The 14,956-nt window shown below is 44.0% G+C and overlaps 1 protein-coding gene across 1 annotated transcript in view; it reads right to left on the bottom strand.

The window, feature by feature from the left end:
* LOC141265765 (chloride channel protein D-like) overlaps nucleotides 1-14,956 on the bottom strand; it is a 345,172-nt gene that overhangs the window by 204,768 nt on the left and 125,448 nt on the right. Inside the window, exons 8-9 of the mRNA XM_073679279.1 lie at nucleotides 12,630-12,873; nucleotides 3,243-3,437 (exon numbers count right to left, since the gene is read on the bottom strand). Of these exons, the coding sequence (XP_073535380.1) occupies nucleotides 3,243-3,437; nucleotides 12,630-12,873 (439 nt within the window). The remainder of the gene's footprint in view (nucleotides 1-3,242; nucleotides 3,438-12,629; nucleotides 12,874-14,956) is intronic.

Raw genomic sequence — 14,956 nt, 5'->3', positions numbered from 1 at the left:
AGGTTTTTGTTTGCCCTGGGCGAAAGAGTCTCAGTGGGCCCCTTTAACACATATCATGATTCATGATGCACAGATACCGCAGAGAAATATAGATATATATAGTCCAATGCAAAGATTTCACTTCTTACATTACATGAGTGATATCTATTGTAAATTCTACAATAGCTCAGAAACCGGCGAATCGCTCCAAACAGTATACTGGCCGCCATAAAATGCTCCATACAGGATACTGGCCCCCATACAATACTCCATACAGGATACTGGTACTCATAAAATACTCCATACAGAATACTGGCCCCCATAAAATGCTCCATACGGAATACTGGCCCCCATATAACGCTTCATACGGAATACTGGCCCCCATAAAACGCTCCATACAGAATACTGGCCCCCATATAATGCTCCATACAGAATACTGGCCCCCATAAAACACTCCATACAGGATATTGGTCCCCTTATAACGCTCCATACAGGATACTGGCCCCCATAAAATACTCCATGCAGGCTGTTCCCCCCAACATAATTGCCTTTGCAGGCTGTTCCCCCCTTATAATGCCCCATGCAGGATGTCACCCCCCCATATAATGCCCCATTCAGGATGTCACCCCCATATAATGCCCCATGCAGGATGTCACTCCCCCCTCCCCCCATATAATGCCCCATGCAGGATATCACTTCTCCCCCCATATAATCCCCCATGCTGGATGTCACCCCCATATAATGCCCCATGCAGGATGTCACCTCCCCATATAATGCCCCATGCAGGATGTCATCCCCCATATAATGCCCTATGTAGGATGTCCCTTTCCCCCATATAATGCCCCATGCAGGATGTCCCTTTCCCCCCATATAATGCCCCATGCAGGATCTCATCCCTCATATAATGCCCCATGCAGGATGTCACTTCCCCCCCCCCCCCATATAATGCCCCATGCAGGATGTCCCTTTCTCCCCATGTAGTGCCCCATGCAGGATGTCACCCTGCCCCCCATATAATGCCCCATGCAGGATGTCACCCCCCTATATAATGCCCCATGCAAGATGTCATTCCCCATATAATGCCCTATGCAGGATGTTCCTTCCACCCCCCATATAATGCCCCATGCAGGATGTCCCTTCCCCCCCATATAATGCCCCATGCAGGATGTCACCCCCATATAATGCCCCATGCATAATATCACTTCTCCCCCCCCCATATAATGCCAAATGCAGGATGTCCCTCCCCCCCCCATATAATGCCCCATGCAGGATGTCACTCCTTTCCCCCATATAATGCCCCATGCAGGATGTCCCTTTCCTCCCATATAATGCCCCATGCAGGATGTCCCTCCCCCCATATAATGCCCCATGCAGGATGTCCCTTTCCCCCATATAGTGCCCCATGCAGGATGTCACCCCCCATATAATGCCCCATGCAGGATGTCACCTCTCCCCCCCATATAATGCCCCATGCAGGATGTCACCTCTCCCCCCCATATAATGCCCCATGCAGGATGTCACCCCCCATATAATGCCCCATGCAGGATGTCCCTTTCCTCCCATATAATGCCCCATGCAGGGTGTCCCTCCCCCCATATAATGCCCCATGCAGGATGTCCCTTTCCCCCATATAGTGCCCCATGCAGGATGTCACCCCCCCATATAATGCCCCATGCAGGATGTCACCCCCCATATAATGCCTCACGCCTCCATACATTTAAAAAATAAAAAATCAAATACTCACCTCACTCCTCCTCACCTGCTGCCGCTACTCAGGTCCAGACTCCAGCGTCGCCGGCATCTTTCCGCTCTGCGCTGCCTGTGACGGCTCAGGGGAGGGAGCGGTGGAAAGACATCACCACACCCTCTGACCTGAGACGTCACAGGGAGCGCACGGTAGGAAGACAGCGGATCTGCGGAGGCACGGGGAGAGGTAAGTATCCAGCTGCCGGGGCCCTGAGCAAGCGGGGGAGAAGGGCAGGCGCTGGCACCGATCTCCTCCGCCCATAGCCCGGCAGGGTGCCCGACCGCAAGTGGGCCCCCCGCCTGCTCAGGGCCGGTGTCAGCACCTGGCGCACCCGGGCAAGTGCCGGGGCCCTTGGCAGGCGGGGTTCCCCGGCACTTGCCCGGGTGCGCCGGGTGCTGACGCCGGCCCTGAGCAGAAGCGCATTGAATCTGGTGCCCACAATAGGGAGAAACACAGATGCACCATTTGAGAGTCGCAAGTGCCTAATTCGGCTGTAACCACCACAGAGGCAAGAAAGTATTACATGTGCCCACTGAAATCAACAAGGTGTCCGTGTAATTCCTGGACTGGCCAGATCCTCCATCCAGAGGTGCTTCTTGGGCCACGTTCACACATTCAGTATTTGGTCAGGATTTTACATCAGTATTTGTAAGCCAAAACCAGGTTTTGGCTTACAAATACAGATGTAAAATACTGACCAAATACTGAACGTGTGAATGTGGCCACAAAGTTACACTTTGGCTGATACATGGAGGTCCTGATTGGAAACACCCATGAATTCTCCTTTAATTCACTAACAGGACATAAAAGGATTTCTAAGGTTCCAAAGATGGATTTTTTGTGAGTTATTGACGCTGCATATTTTCACTGTGCAAAAAGACACAATGTCTTACAGTCCCAGCAAAATGGATGAGATTTATAGAAATCTGCATAAACTGACCTGCGGTGCGTGTTAGAAATTTGCAACATGTCAATTTTTCTTGCAGGTACGGTGAGTTTTATGTGAAAATTCGCCCCATGGAATTGAATTAGATGTGGAAAATACGCTGCAGAAACGCACTATAAATGCAGGTAATCCACTCATAACTATCCATAACGTTTTGTCAAAGCCAAATAACAGTAAGTATTAAAAAATATGCAGCTTTATTTAAAACATAATGTACTAAAAAGAGACAAAAACCGCGGCATCAGTAACATGATAAAAATGCATATAAAAAAAACCTGCACTCAGAAACTCAATAAAAAAGAACACAAGTAAAATAATTGACCTAATAAGTGCAGAAATACAGCACAAAATCTGCAACATCAAAATCTCATCAAACACTCATTGTGGGAATTTTTCTTACTTGTAAAGAGAATTTGTCAAGTCCTCCCAACAATTTTATAGCACCCCCATTAAGTTATTGAGCCTTTACTCTGCTATAATATAATGGTTTAAAACCGATGGGGACCTGGCAGGTTCCCTTTAACTTTGATAATACACATAATCTCTTTTGACGGATCTTATTTTACTTACCATCAGAAACAAAGTCTCAAGAAGCTTGCTCAGCTTTCTTACAAGCTTGTGAGAAATTGAGTTGAAAAGCTTCATACGTAATGTATTGATCTTCACATTCAGAAACACAAACAGGGCACCCAGTAAACCTCCAATAATGCCAATAATAATACTGGGGATAAAAGCCAAAACACTCATATCCAGTAGGTCTTTCACCTTCAGGAAAAAGAAGAAAAGTTGTTTATCTGATGACAATAGTTCTGTGTAATGTTAATTACAGTGTTCTAGATCTGCAACCTTCTTAACTCTAGATATGCTTCTTTCCATGTAGTTCTTTTTTTCCGCAAAACAGATTATACCTTTTTTTAAAACCACATGAAATGCTGCCGGGGTATAAAAGTATCAGTATTCTTTATGAAGGCAAAATAATTCGCTTTCTATCATAATACTTTAAGGGGTTATCCAGGGATATTTTATTTTTTTAAAATGGGCCTAAAAACTAACAATCAGCTAGTGGCTAACAGAGGCAACTACCTGTATGTTCTACCCAGCTACAATTCAGAGCGCTCACTGACCACTCCTGCCGGCAATTTAGCTGCTCAACGTCAACAGAGCACCTCCTCTTCTTCTGGGCTGCTCTATCGACGGGGTGTGACTGCCAACGTCATGCTGATTGACAGCTGACTCCCAGCAGTTAGGCAGCGGGGAGCCGGCTCAATCAGCATGACGTCAGCAGTCACACCAAGTCAACAATGCAGAGCAGAAAAGAAGCAGCTGCATTGACAACGTGACGTCAGCGGAAGCCACTGAAGCACCTGCAGGACCAGTCTGTGACTGCCCTGTGCCAGCAGAGATCTGTGCTGGGCACAATAGGCAGGTAGTTAGCAACTATCTCCCTGTTAATTCTTAGCACCATAGTAAAATAAATTAAATAGTCTTGGATAACCCCTTTAACAGTCGTAATTAATGAGCAATCTCAATAGTTAGTGCAAAGATCCATTTATTGATATTTTCCTAAAAAGGCTGGTTACCATGCCATGACATGAGGGCATCACCCTCATGCCATAAAGAATAGAAATGGAAAAGGATATATTTTACTGCAAGGGCAATAAGTATATACAATTATTATGATGTGATTGATTGTTAGGTTAACTGCACATAAATCACTTGCCGGCATTGCTATTGTGTACTACTACCAGGTGAAATTACTTTTACAACCTCCTAAACTCAGTTCTCCCCACCACCTAAACCCTCCACTCCCCTACACAAACACGCTCACACATGCAGCCTGTGAGATAGAAGCTGAAGAAGTGTTAGTTGTAATCAGGAACAGCTCTATATCAGAGGGGACTACATTGTGAGAGGAAAGCTAGGACTGCAGATGTGTTTGTAATGAGACAAAGCTCAGCTCTGCTGTACTATGTTAGTTATAATCACACACAGCTCTGCAGTAAGATCAGGAGAGCAGAGAACGGCCATTACACATCACACTGGAAACTCTCCTTTCATTTAAATAATCTCTGCAGGCAGATTCTCAGGGAGATTTATGCCCTGCCCGTAGATCTTATCAGCTTATTTACATATTTGGAAAAATGTGGATTTTTCTGGATTAAGACATTGTATAGCAGATATCAAAGTATTATTTTATTCAACTTTTCTATGACCTACATGCCCATATAGACGACTTAGGAGGGTTGATCCTACTTATAGGCTCCTTTTAAGCCTCATCTGAATATGAATTAAAACAGCAATTTTTCAGTCAGTGTGCAGCAGCAGATTACAGAAATAAAGGTTTGGATGACATTATTTTTTGATCATGTAAACAGTTTGGAGAATTCAATCATTCTGACAGATTCCCGTTGAAGGGTTTGTTATGGTGTGAACAAGGAGGAGCATCAAACTGATGCAAATGAGAGTATTAGCTGCAAAGTACAAGATTGTCAATACAACTTCTGTACTGACGAGGCCATATATGAGAGTATTCTGTCTAATGCCCGAGTCACACTAGCGTATTGCATCCAATGCGAGAGCATCGGATGCGATATTCTAATGACACTTGGCTCTTGCTCTGCTGCGAGCGTGAACCAAGAGTCAGTGCTCTGTGCTCCGATCCTATCGCATTAGAGATTCGCAGCACAGCTGCGGAGGAGACGGAGAAAGTAATTTCTTCATCTACTCTGTTGCCGGCATCCGCGGGAATCTCACTGCACTCGGGTGACATCCAAGTGCAGTGCAGTTTTACATGCACCCATAGACTTGTATGTGTGCGTGAAATCCGAAACTGGCATGCAATTGTAGCATGCTGCATTTTTTTTTCAGTCCGATTTCTATCCGATTGGAGCTGAAAAAGAAATGCAGATGAGCACACCATCATAGAATAACATTGAACTAAATGCAATCCGATTTTTTTATCGGATTGCGTTGGTCTGATTTTTTTCGAAAGTGTTAGCGAGCCCTAAGACATAACATCGCACTGTTAATGCAACAGATTGAAATATTTAACCCCTTTCTGACGTGAGACATATCTATACGTCCCTGTGGCCTGGTATTTATTGACCAGGGACATATGGATACGTCTCGGCGATTATGCGTGCACAGAGGACACGCGATCGCAGCCAGGTGTCAACTGATTCTGACAGCTGACACCCAGCACTCAGTGCCAGGAGTGGTGGCTGCACCGCTCCCGGCACTTTAACCCACTAAATGCTGCAATCATTGCGATCACAGGATTTAGCATGCAGGCAGAGCAAAGAAAGTCCCATTGCCTTTGAATCAGGGACCCCGTGACATCATTGGGGGGGTCCCGATTGTCATGTTGACATCATGAGTCATGACGACATCGGGTCACCAGAGCTAGGAAACTTGGTAGATCATGCGCAGAGCATGATCTAACTAGTTTGCTTGTCAGTGCAGCACTGACTATATAGTATAGGAATGCTGCTGCATCCCTATACTATACGAGCGATCAGCCTGCAATTAGTGAAAGTCCCATAGTGGGACAAAGTGTAAAAGTAAGAAAAAGTGGAAAAAAATTGTAAAAATATTTTTAAAAAAAATCACAAAATAATAAAAATATATTGTACCCATGAATAAATATTTTTCTGAAAAAATAAATAAAGAAAAAAAGTACACATATTTGGTATTGGCACGTCCGGAACGACCTGACTTATAAAACTATTCCACTAGTTAACCCCTTCAGTGAACACCATAAAAAAAACAAGTAAATAACAATGCTTTATCATCATACCTCCGAACAAATGTGGAATAAAACGCAATCAAAAAGACGAATGTAAATAAAAATGGTACAGCTGAAAATGTCATCTTGTCCCGCAAAAAACAAGCTACCATACAGCTCCATCAAAGGAACAATAAAAAAGTTATAGCTCTCAGAATAAAGCAATACAAAAATAATTATTTTTTCTATAAAATAGTTTTTAATATGTAAAAGCGCCAAAACATAAAAAAAGCTATAAACGTGGTACCGCTGTAATCATACTGACCCGAAGAATAAAGCTGCCTCATCAATTTTACCACACGCGAAATGACATAAAAAAAAAATTCCTGAATTGCTGGTTTTTGTTCATTCTGCCTCCCAAAAATCACAATAGAAAGCGATCAAAAAATGTCACGTGCTTGAAAATGGTACCAATAAAAACATCAAGTAGTCCTGCAAAAAACAAGCTGTCACATGACTCTGTCGGCCGAAATATGAAAAAATTATAGCTTTCAAAATATGGAGATGCAAAAACTAGTTTTTGCAATAAAAAGCGTCTTTTAGTGTGTGACAGCTGCCAAGCATAAAAACCCAATATAAATCTGGTATCGCTGTAATCGCACGACCTGAAAAATAAAGTCTAATCACTTATACCGCACGAGGAACGGCGTAAAAAATAAATAAAACCAATTCTTCACCTGCTATTGATTTGTTCTTTCAGCCTCCCAAAGAGTAAGGCTCGGCTCACATTTATTCTGCACTCTGCACTGAGTGCTTACACCGGGGTTTCCGTGTAAATTTCTGAAATTCGTGATTCAGACGGAACCCCCGGCAGAAGATTCCCTATAATGAGGCAGATGGAGGCACTGTGGACGCCATCTGGCCTATGATCTGTCGGTGTCCGTCTTTTTATTAGGCGTGCATAAAAGTGCCGTCGCCCACAGTTTTGTGCACTTCTGAAAAGGACAATGCTGAACAGAGGCCAGATGGAGTCCAGAGTAACTCTGTTGCCTCATTATAGTGAATGGATCCCTCGGGGGTTCATCTGAATCACGTCACTTGGAGATTTAGATGGAAACTCTGATGTAAGTGCTCAGCATAAAAAGCAGGATAAATGTGATCCAAAATGTTATGTAAAATGTTCCCAACAAAAGCTTCAACTCAATCCACAAAAAAAGCAACTCCTCACTAGGGTCCATCATCTGTCTTTGGAAATATAGGGGCTTCCACATTACTGGTAGCACAAAGGCTCTGGAAAAGTGCCCTGACATCCCTTCTGAGCTACAGTGTGCCTAAACCGCAGTTAGCGTCCACATGTTTGGCATTTCGGTAGCTATGACAGCTCGCCTAATTTACAGGTGCGTGCCTCCATAAGCACAAGCTGGGCACAACATACTGGTCACTACAACGTACTGGTCACTACAATGGCAGTTAACAATTTTCACTCTGCAACATTCACTGCTGCTTGTTTCTGGAAAAGACCCATGGAGTCAAAATTGTAACTATACCTGTAGATAAATTCCCAAAGGGGTATAATTTCCAAAATGGGGTCACTTGAAGGGGGATTCTGCTATTCTAGCATTTGGGGGCTCTGTATATGGAGTCTGCAAACTATTCTAGAAAAATCTGCGCTCCAGGAGGCAAATAGCACTACGTCCCTCCCAAGTCTCGACGTATGGCTAAGCAGTACTGTACAGCCACATATGGGATGAAAATAACAACATTTATTGAAAAAGATTAAAAATAAATCATGATAGAAGTGCTATATCAGGAGCATGCAACTGACGCATTTCAAACACAGGGTTCTTAATCTTAGTTATGCATGATGTTGGCGCCATATTTTGCCTCTAACAAAATATTAAATTCAGCCAAAAATAAAACCAGACAGAAATATCTGGTTCAAAATAATAAAATTAATAGTGCCAAAGATGATTTAAATAATCAATGTATAATTTTTTCAATATGTAGGGTGCACTACAAGAACTCTCAGAAAGCGCATCTCAGAGCAAATATATGACTCACAGAACCACACCACGCGAAGTCTATCAGGTGCTTCTCAGCACTTTGCTAATTGCCACAGCGAGGATGTTAGTTCTCTGAGAGTAAATGGAATAGAACGGGTTTTTTCTTCTAAAAGAGGAGGAGATAGACTTAGGAAATTGCGACATAGGGCAGCGGCATGGATTTTAAAATTAAACAGCCGAAGACCAGATGCTATGAATATTAAGACTCATATAATAAATATTTATTAGACTTTGATTCATTATTATGCATACTTGTCATTTTTTAAATTGATTCATTCCCCTGCGTCATTTCGTTTGCTCAATACTATTTATACAACACATATGGTGCCAACATTATGCATAACTAAAATTAAGAACCCTGTGTTCGAAACGCATCAGTTGCATGCTCCTGATATAGCGCTTTTATCATGATTTATTTCTAATCTTTTTTAATAAATGTTGTTATTTTAATCTAATATCGATTTTCCAGATCAGAGGTGACGGATCCCACTTTTCCCTTTGGATTTCTCTCTTGCTGCTGACACAAGCTTTTCGGTCCGTGCACAGCCGGAAATACCTTGACACAAAAGGACTGGTGAGCTAGAATACAAAATTTATTTGGATTTTTCTTACAGCCACATATGGGGTATTTCTACATTCAGCAGAAATTGTGGGACAAATTTCAGTGCCATTTTTACCCATTTCCCATCGTGAAAATGTAAAATTTGGGGCTAAAACAAAATTTTGGTGGTAAAAATGTAATTATTTTTTCTTTGCTGCCCAATGGTATAAAATTCTCAATATGCTCACTGCACCCCTAGATTAATTCATTGAGAGGTGTAGTTTGTAAAATGGGGTCTCTTATGGGGGATCTGCTGTTTTAGCACCTCAGGGGCTCTGCCAATGTGACATGGCACCCTCAAACCAGTCCAGCAAAATCTGAACTCCAATATGGTGCTTCATCCCTTCTGATATTTGCGCTACATAGGAAAAATTGCACAACAAATGTTGTGGTCCATTTTCTCCTGCTATTCTTGTGAAAATAAAAAAAAATTGGGCTAAAACAACATTTTTGTGGGAAAAATATATATTTTTTCATTTTTACAGATCCACATTGTAAAATTCTATGAAGCACCTGTGGGTTCAAGGTGCTCACCACACATCTAAATAAATTCCTTGAAGGGTCTAGTTTCCAAAATAGGGTCACATCAGGGGCTCTCCAAATGCAATATGACACCCGCAGACCATTCCATCAAAGTCTGCATTCCAAAATGTCACTCCTTCCTTTCTAAACCCTGCCGTGTGCCCAAACAATAGTTTTCCCTCACATATGGGGTATCGGCGTGCTCAGGAGAAATTGCACAACAAATAGTGTGGTGCAATTTCTCCTGTTACCCCTATGAAAATGCTAAATTTGGGGCTGAAAAACATTTTTGTGGGAAAAATGTTAAAATTTTATTTTTACGGCTCAATGTTATAAACTTCTGTGAAGCACCTGGGGGTTCAAGGTGCTCACCACACATCCAAATAAGTTCCCTGATGGGTCTAGTTTCCAAAATAGTGTCACTTGTGGGCGGTTTCCACTATTTAGGCACATCAGGGGCTTCCCAAACATGACATGGCATCCGCTAATTATTCAAGCAAATTTTACATTCAAAAGGTCAAATGGCGCTCCTTCCCTTCCGAGCCCTGCTGTGCACCCAAACAGAGGTTTTCCCCCACATATGGGGTATCGGCTTACTCAGGAGAAATTGCACAACAAGTGGTATGGTGCAGTTTCTCCTGTTACCCTTATGAAAATGCAAAATTTGGGGCTGAAAATAATTTTGTGGGAAAAATGTGAAAATTTTATTTTTACCACTCAATGTTAACTATTTTGTGTGACATATCTCTCTGATTTAAGGGCATGAAAATTCAAAGTTTGAAAATTGCAAAATTTTCAAAATTTCCGATTTTTTTCACAAATAAACGCCAGTCATATCAAATAAATTTTACCACTATCATGAAGTACAATATGTCATGAAAAAAAATCTGAGAATCAGGGGGATGAATTGAAGTGTTCCAGAGTTATTATCTCATAAAGTGACAGTGGTCAGAATTGTAAAAATTGGCCTGGTCATTAATGTGCAAACCACCCTCGGGGGTAAAGGGGTTCATTCTTCATTCATATGCACCACAAAAAAATCAACACAGATTAATAAATTAACTGCACATTTTAAAATCTACAGCGCGTCCATTATTGTGAGGAAATCTACAGCGCGTCCATTATTGCAAGGAATTCTGTGTGGAAAAGTACGGAATAAATAAACTACAGTACAAAAGGTCTTATCTAGGTGCAAATCAGCAGAAATTCAAGTTTCAGCTTTAGGCTGCGTTCACACATTGCGTATTTTCCTGCGTTTTTTAACGCTGCGTATTTTCCTGCTTTTTTTACCTGCGTTTTTTTACGCAGGTAAAAAAAGCACCTCCATTCACACACTGCGTAAAAAAGCGCAGCAAAAAACGCAGTGTGAAAAATGAAGGGTGACATGTGTAATGTCTGTGTCTGTGTGTCGTGTGTGTACTGTCTGTGTCTATGTGTCCTGTGTGTCTATGTGTCGTGTGTGTGTCCCTAGCAGTGTATGTACAGACTATGGATACTCACCTACCCGATGGATGAGAGACGCGTCTGCTCCGTCCCGCGCTTGCAGCATCTGCCGTGAAGCGATCAGCAGACTGTCACGTGACCGGCTTGTAATCAGCTAACTGGAAGCCGGTTTACAAGCCGGTAAGCTAACAGCTGATCGGCTCACCGGCAGATGCTGGAAGCGCGGGATTGGAGCGGACCGGACCGGGCGCCTCTCCCCTGACATCGGGTAGGTGAGTATCCATCCTGCGCCTCCTTTAAAAGCGATGGAATTATGCAGTGTGTGAACACCGCTGCGTAATTTCATCGCTTATAATGGGCACAATAGAGAGAAAGCGCGGGACGCAGTTGCGTAAAGAATTGACATGCCAATTCTTTACGCAGCTGCGCTTTCCCACTGCGTAAAATTACACAGTGTCTGAACCTTCAAAGTGAATTTCCCATTCACTTTGCTGGCAGACACAAAGCACATTGCGTATTTTCAAAAAGCGCGCACAAAAAAGCGCGCAAAAATACGCAATGTGTGAACGCAGCCTTAGATCTGTGCTATAGAGTTTCTAAAAAGTCAGCAGCAGTTTTTTCTGATGCAAATCCTTCCTATGTGAACATACAGGCTTCTAAGGCAGGGTTCACATTGCATAGTTTCTTTGTGCTCTGTCTAACATCTTTTTCATCAATATTCGCCTTTTTTTAGAGGCGGACACAAAGGTGTGGTCAATCGCATTTTCTGCCTGCCTCAAAAAAGTCAAAAAGAAGTGACTCCGCCTGTTTATTAAAAAGTCAGTGGCCCCATCACAGGTTCTGCCCAAATCTCAGTGACATATAGAAAAAAACATAATATAAATATAGTCTAAAGCTGCAGACAATGGCATGCATATGTTCCTTCTCAATATGCAGTATGTTTGTAACAAATACACTAGTACCCATAGATTAAGAGATAATAATTTACAAAGTGTAAGTGCATGCAGTGCCCTCTTCAGTAAACCTCATTTATTAAGTCCTGAAGAAATCCTGTGAATCTGTCACCAGCTTTTTGCTATGTAATCTGAGATCAGCATGATGAAGGGGCAGATACCTTGATTCTAGTGATGTGTCACGTTCTGGTCTGCTTGGTGCAGTTTTGATCAAATCTATGTTTTCTCTGCAGCAGATCTAGCAGTTCTCTGACTGCTGAGCTCTGTATAACCCCGTCTACATCACTGATTGGCAGCTTTTTCAGTACACTGTACACTGGTGGGGGCAGAGTTACACAGAGCAGTAGGACTATTTGGCACAAGTCAACTAGTCCTCTAGTGATAATATCCTGTTGATAAAACGCTGATTATATTGAAACAACAACACAAAGCCCAGTCAGTGACATATCACTGGAATCCGGGTCTCCGCCCCTATATCATGCTGCTCTCAGATTAAATAGCAAAAATCTGATGACAGATTCCATTTAATATGTAGAAAAAAGAATAGGAAGTGACATATAGCAAAAGGAATGTTGCCAAAATTATAATGCCTTGAAAGCCATGTAATTCTAATAATCTTTCATTCACTTTGATTGTATAGTTGATACATACCCAGAATAAGATTCTCTGCTCCGCTTTGAAAAATCCAAAATAACCGTTATATACAAATCCGCCAAATGAAGATGAGAAAACCTCTGTAGTGAAGGTTGCAATTAGACAGCAAAAGAATGTTTGCCAGGCCAGCTTAATGTCCCAAAAAGATGCCACTTCTTCTAGAGCAAAGAGGAGCCCGCCAACTGGAGCCCGAAACACAGAAGCGATACCGGCTGCTGCACCAGCTGTAATAAACTGCCGCCTGCGGAATGAAACTGGTTCCTTAGTAAGCTAAAACCGCAGAATATACAATATACAGTAGTGTTCAAAATAAAAGCAGTGTATTCAAAAACATGAGTTAAGCACAAAATCTTTATACTAGTTTTTATTTCCATGCATTGGGAACACTATTTTCTAATTCAAAACATGAAGAGAAATGTATATAATTTTTAATTACTTTACAGAAAATAACAAAAAATGAACATTGGCTGTTGTAAAAAATAGCAGTGTCTGTATTTGTCTTTATTTGGCACCCCAGGGGTCTGGTTGTCACAGTAATAGAAGTATTACGTCTGAGAGCAAGTGGGAGGTTTCCTGGTCAGGAGCCCTTAAGCATGCAACACTTCCTGCCCAGACCTGGGAGGGGAGGAATCTGCCCTTATAAACTGGGTCTGGGGTGGGATTAGTGAGTTCAGTCAGAGCCTGGAGACAGTTCCAGACACAGGGAGAGTTACAGCAGGAGCTCTGTAGGAGCAGTAGCTGAAGACCAGGGGCTGGAGCTAAGCAGAGATATAGCTCGCCCTGGCAGAAGAATCTAGGAACCGGACACAGGAGTCCGAGGCTATGGGGAATGATATTCACCCAGCAGCAGAAACCAGCCGGCAGGGGATTCCAGGTCCTCTGGCCATAGAAGCCCGGAGGCTCAGTCACAAGGAAGGGACCAGCACCGCCATCCAGGAGCGGAGGCTAACAGAAGGCCCCAAGTCACCAGCCATATGGGTGAGCACCACACGGTATACTCAGGGACGTGGGATACTTCTACCCGCTTACAGCAAGGTAGCCACAAAGAGTGCAGATAGACGGGGAGGCCTACAACTCCACCTGGCCAGGGGAACTCCTGTTTGCTCACAGACTGACCAGGCCCCTTATGTTAGCCAGTACTCCCGGGAGGGTCTGCCTTAATATCACCAGTAAAGACCCTGAACTGCACTGCAAAGATTGTGTGTCGTTCCTGCTTCATCGCCGCACCAGCACTACTAGTGCTGGGACTCCCGTGCACTATCACCCTCACCATCAACTACACTGCCCTGGGGCTCCACTCTTCCCGTGGGGAGTCACACTACCTCAGCTGCACATACCAGCAGCCCCAGCGGTCTGCCTTGCAGCGGCGGTCCGCGCTGACCGCAATCCACGGGTGGCGTAGTCGGACAATTAACCTAAAACCCCCACAAAATACCGCCATCGGCCTGACCACCCTGAGCCACGGGACCGGGTCACCGCCACGGATTCTACAACCCCCAGAAGCCCGGTTCCGGGTGCCCCTCGGCCCAGGGGGCGAGTCAGCTTTGGCGTAGTCGGCAGGATTTCGTGCTCGCAACCACCGAGTACTGCGCGCCTTCAAAAGACTGTTATACCTGCCGTGGTGAAGGTCCCCGCCATCTTCAAAAGTTTCCCACAATCTTCAAAAGTTTCCTGCCATCCGCAGTCGTTTTCCCGCCATCGGACGCCATCTTCGTGACGCCGCGCGGGAAGAAGAGGGGCGTGGACGCCGAAAGCGTGCGAGACCCGAAGCTCCGCCTCACGCATCAACACTGCGCAAGGTCCTGGAAGGGAGAGAGAGCGACGCTGATGTCACCAGAGCGCGACGCAAGGTCCTCCACCCTGACGATCGTCTGTGGAGCCGCGGCCTACAGAGAAGAAGCAACAGAAGGTAGGCCACACTTAACTAGGGGGGAGGAAGATGATGGATACGGAGGGACCCTCTACCACCAGCGCGGCCGCTGCCGCAGTAATGCCATTTACAATGCCCTATATCCCCGGAGCGGCCTGGCTGCCCCAGTACTCAGGGGAGTCGCATACCCTAAGCGACTTTAAAGAGAGACTGTACAGCCTGTTTAAGGTGTACCCCCTGACAAAGGGACAAAAAGTGAGCATATTGGTAGGCCAGCTAACCGGGGCAGCCCAACGTGAAGTAAAGTCCTGGTCAGTCCGGGACAAGGAGACTGTAAAAGAAATCTTAACCCGTCTGAGAGACACTTTTGATACCCGTACCTCAGCAGAGATCAAAATGAAATTCTATGGGTTTAAGCAGCGGGCCCAAGACAGTATAAGAGACTATGCTTTGA

Source organism: Phyllobates terribilis, unplaced genomic scaffold (genome assembly GCF_046119375.1).
Source record: "Phyllobates terribilis strain yellow unplaced genomic scaffold, ASM4611937v1 Scaffold_4__5_contigs__length_816908805, whole genome shotgun sequence".
Lineage (NCBI taxonomy): Eukaryota > Metazoa > Chordata > Amphibia > Anura > Dendrobatidae > Phyllobates > Phyllobates terribilis.
The sequence above is the reverse complement of the archived record's forward strand: the minus strand, read 5'-3'. Positions and strand labels throughout refer to the sequence as shown.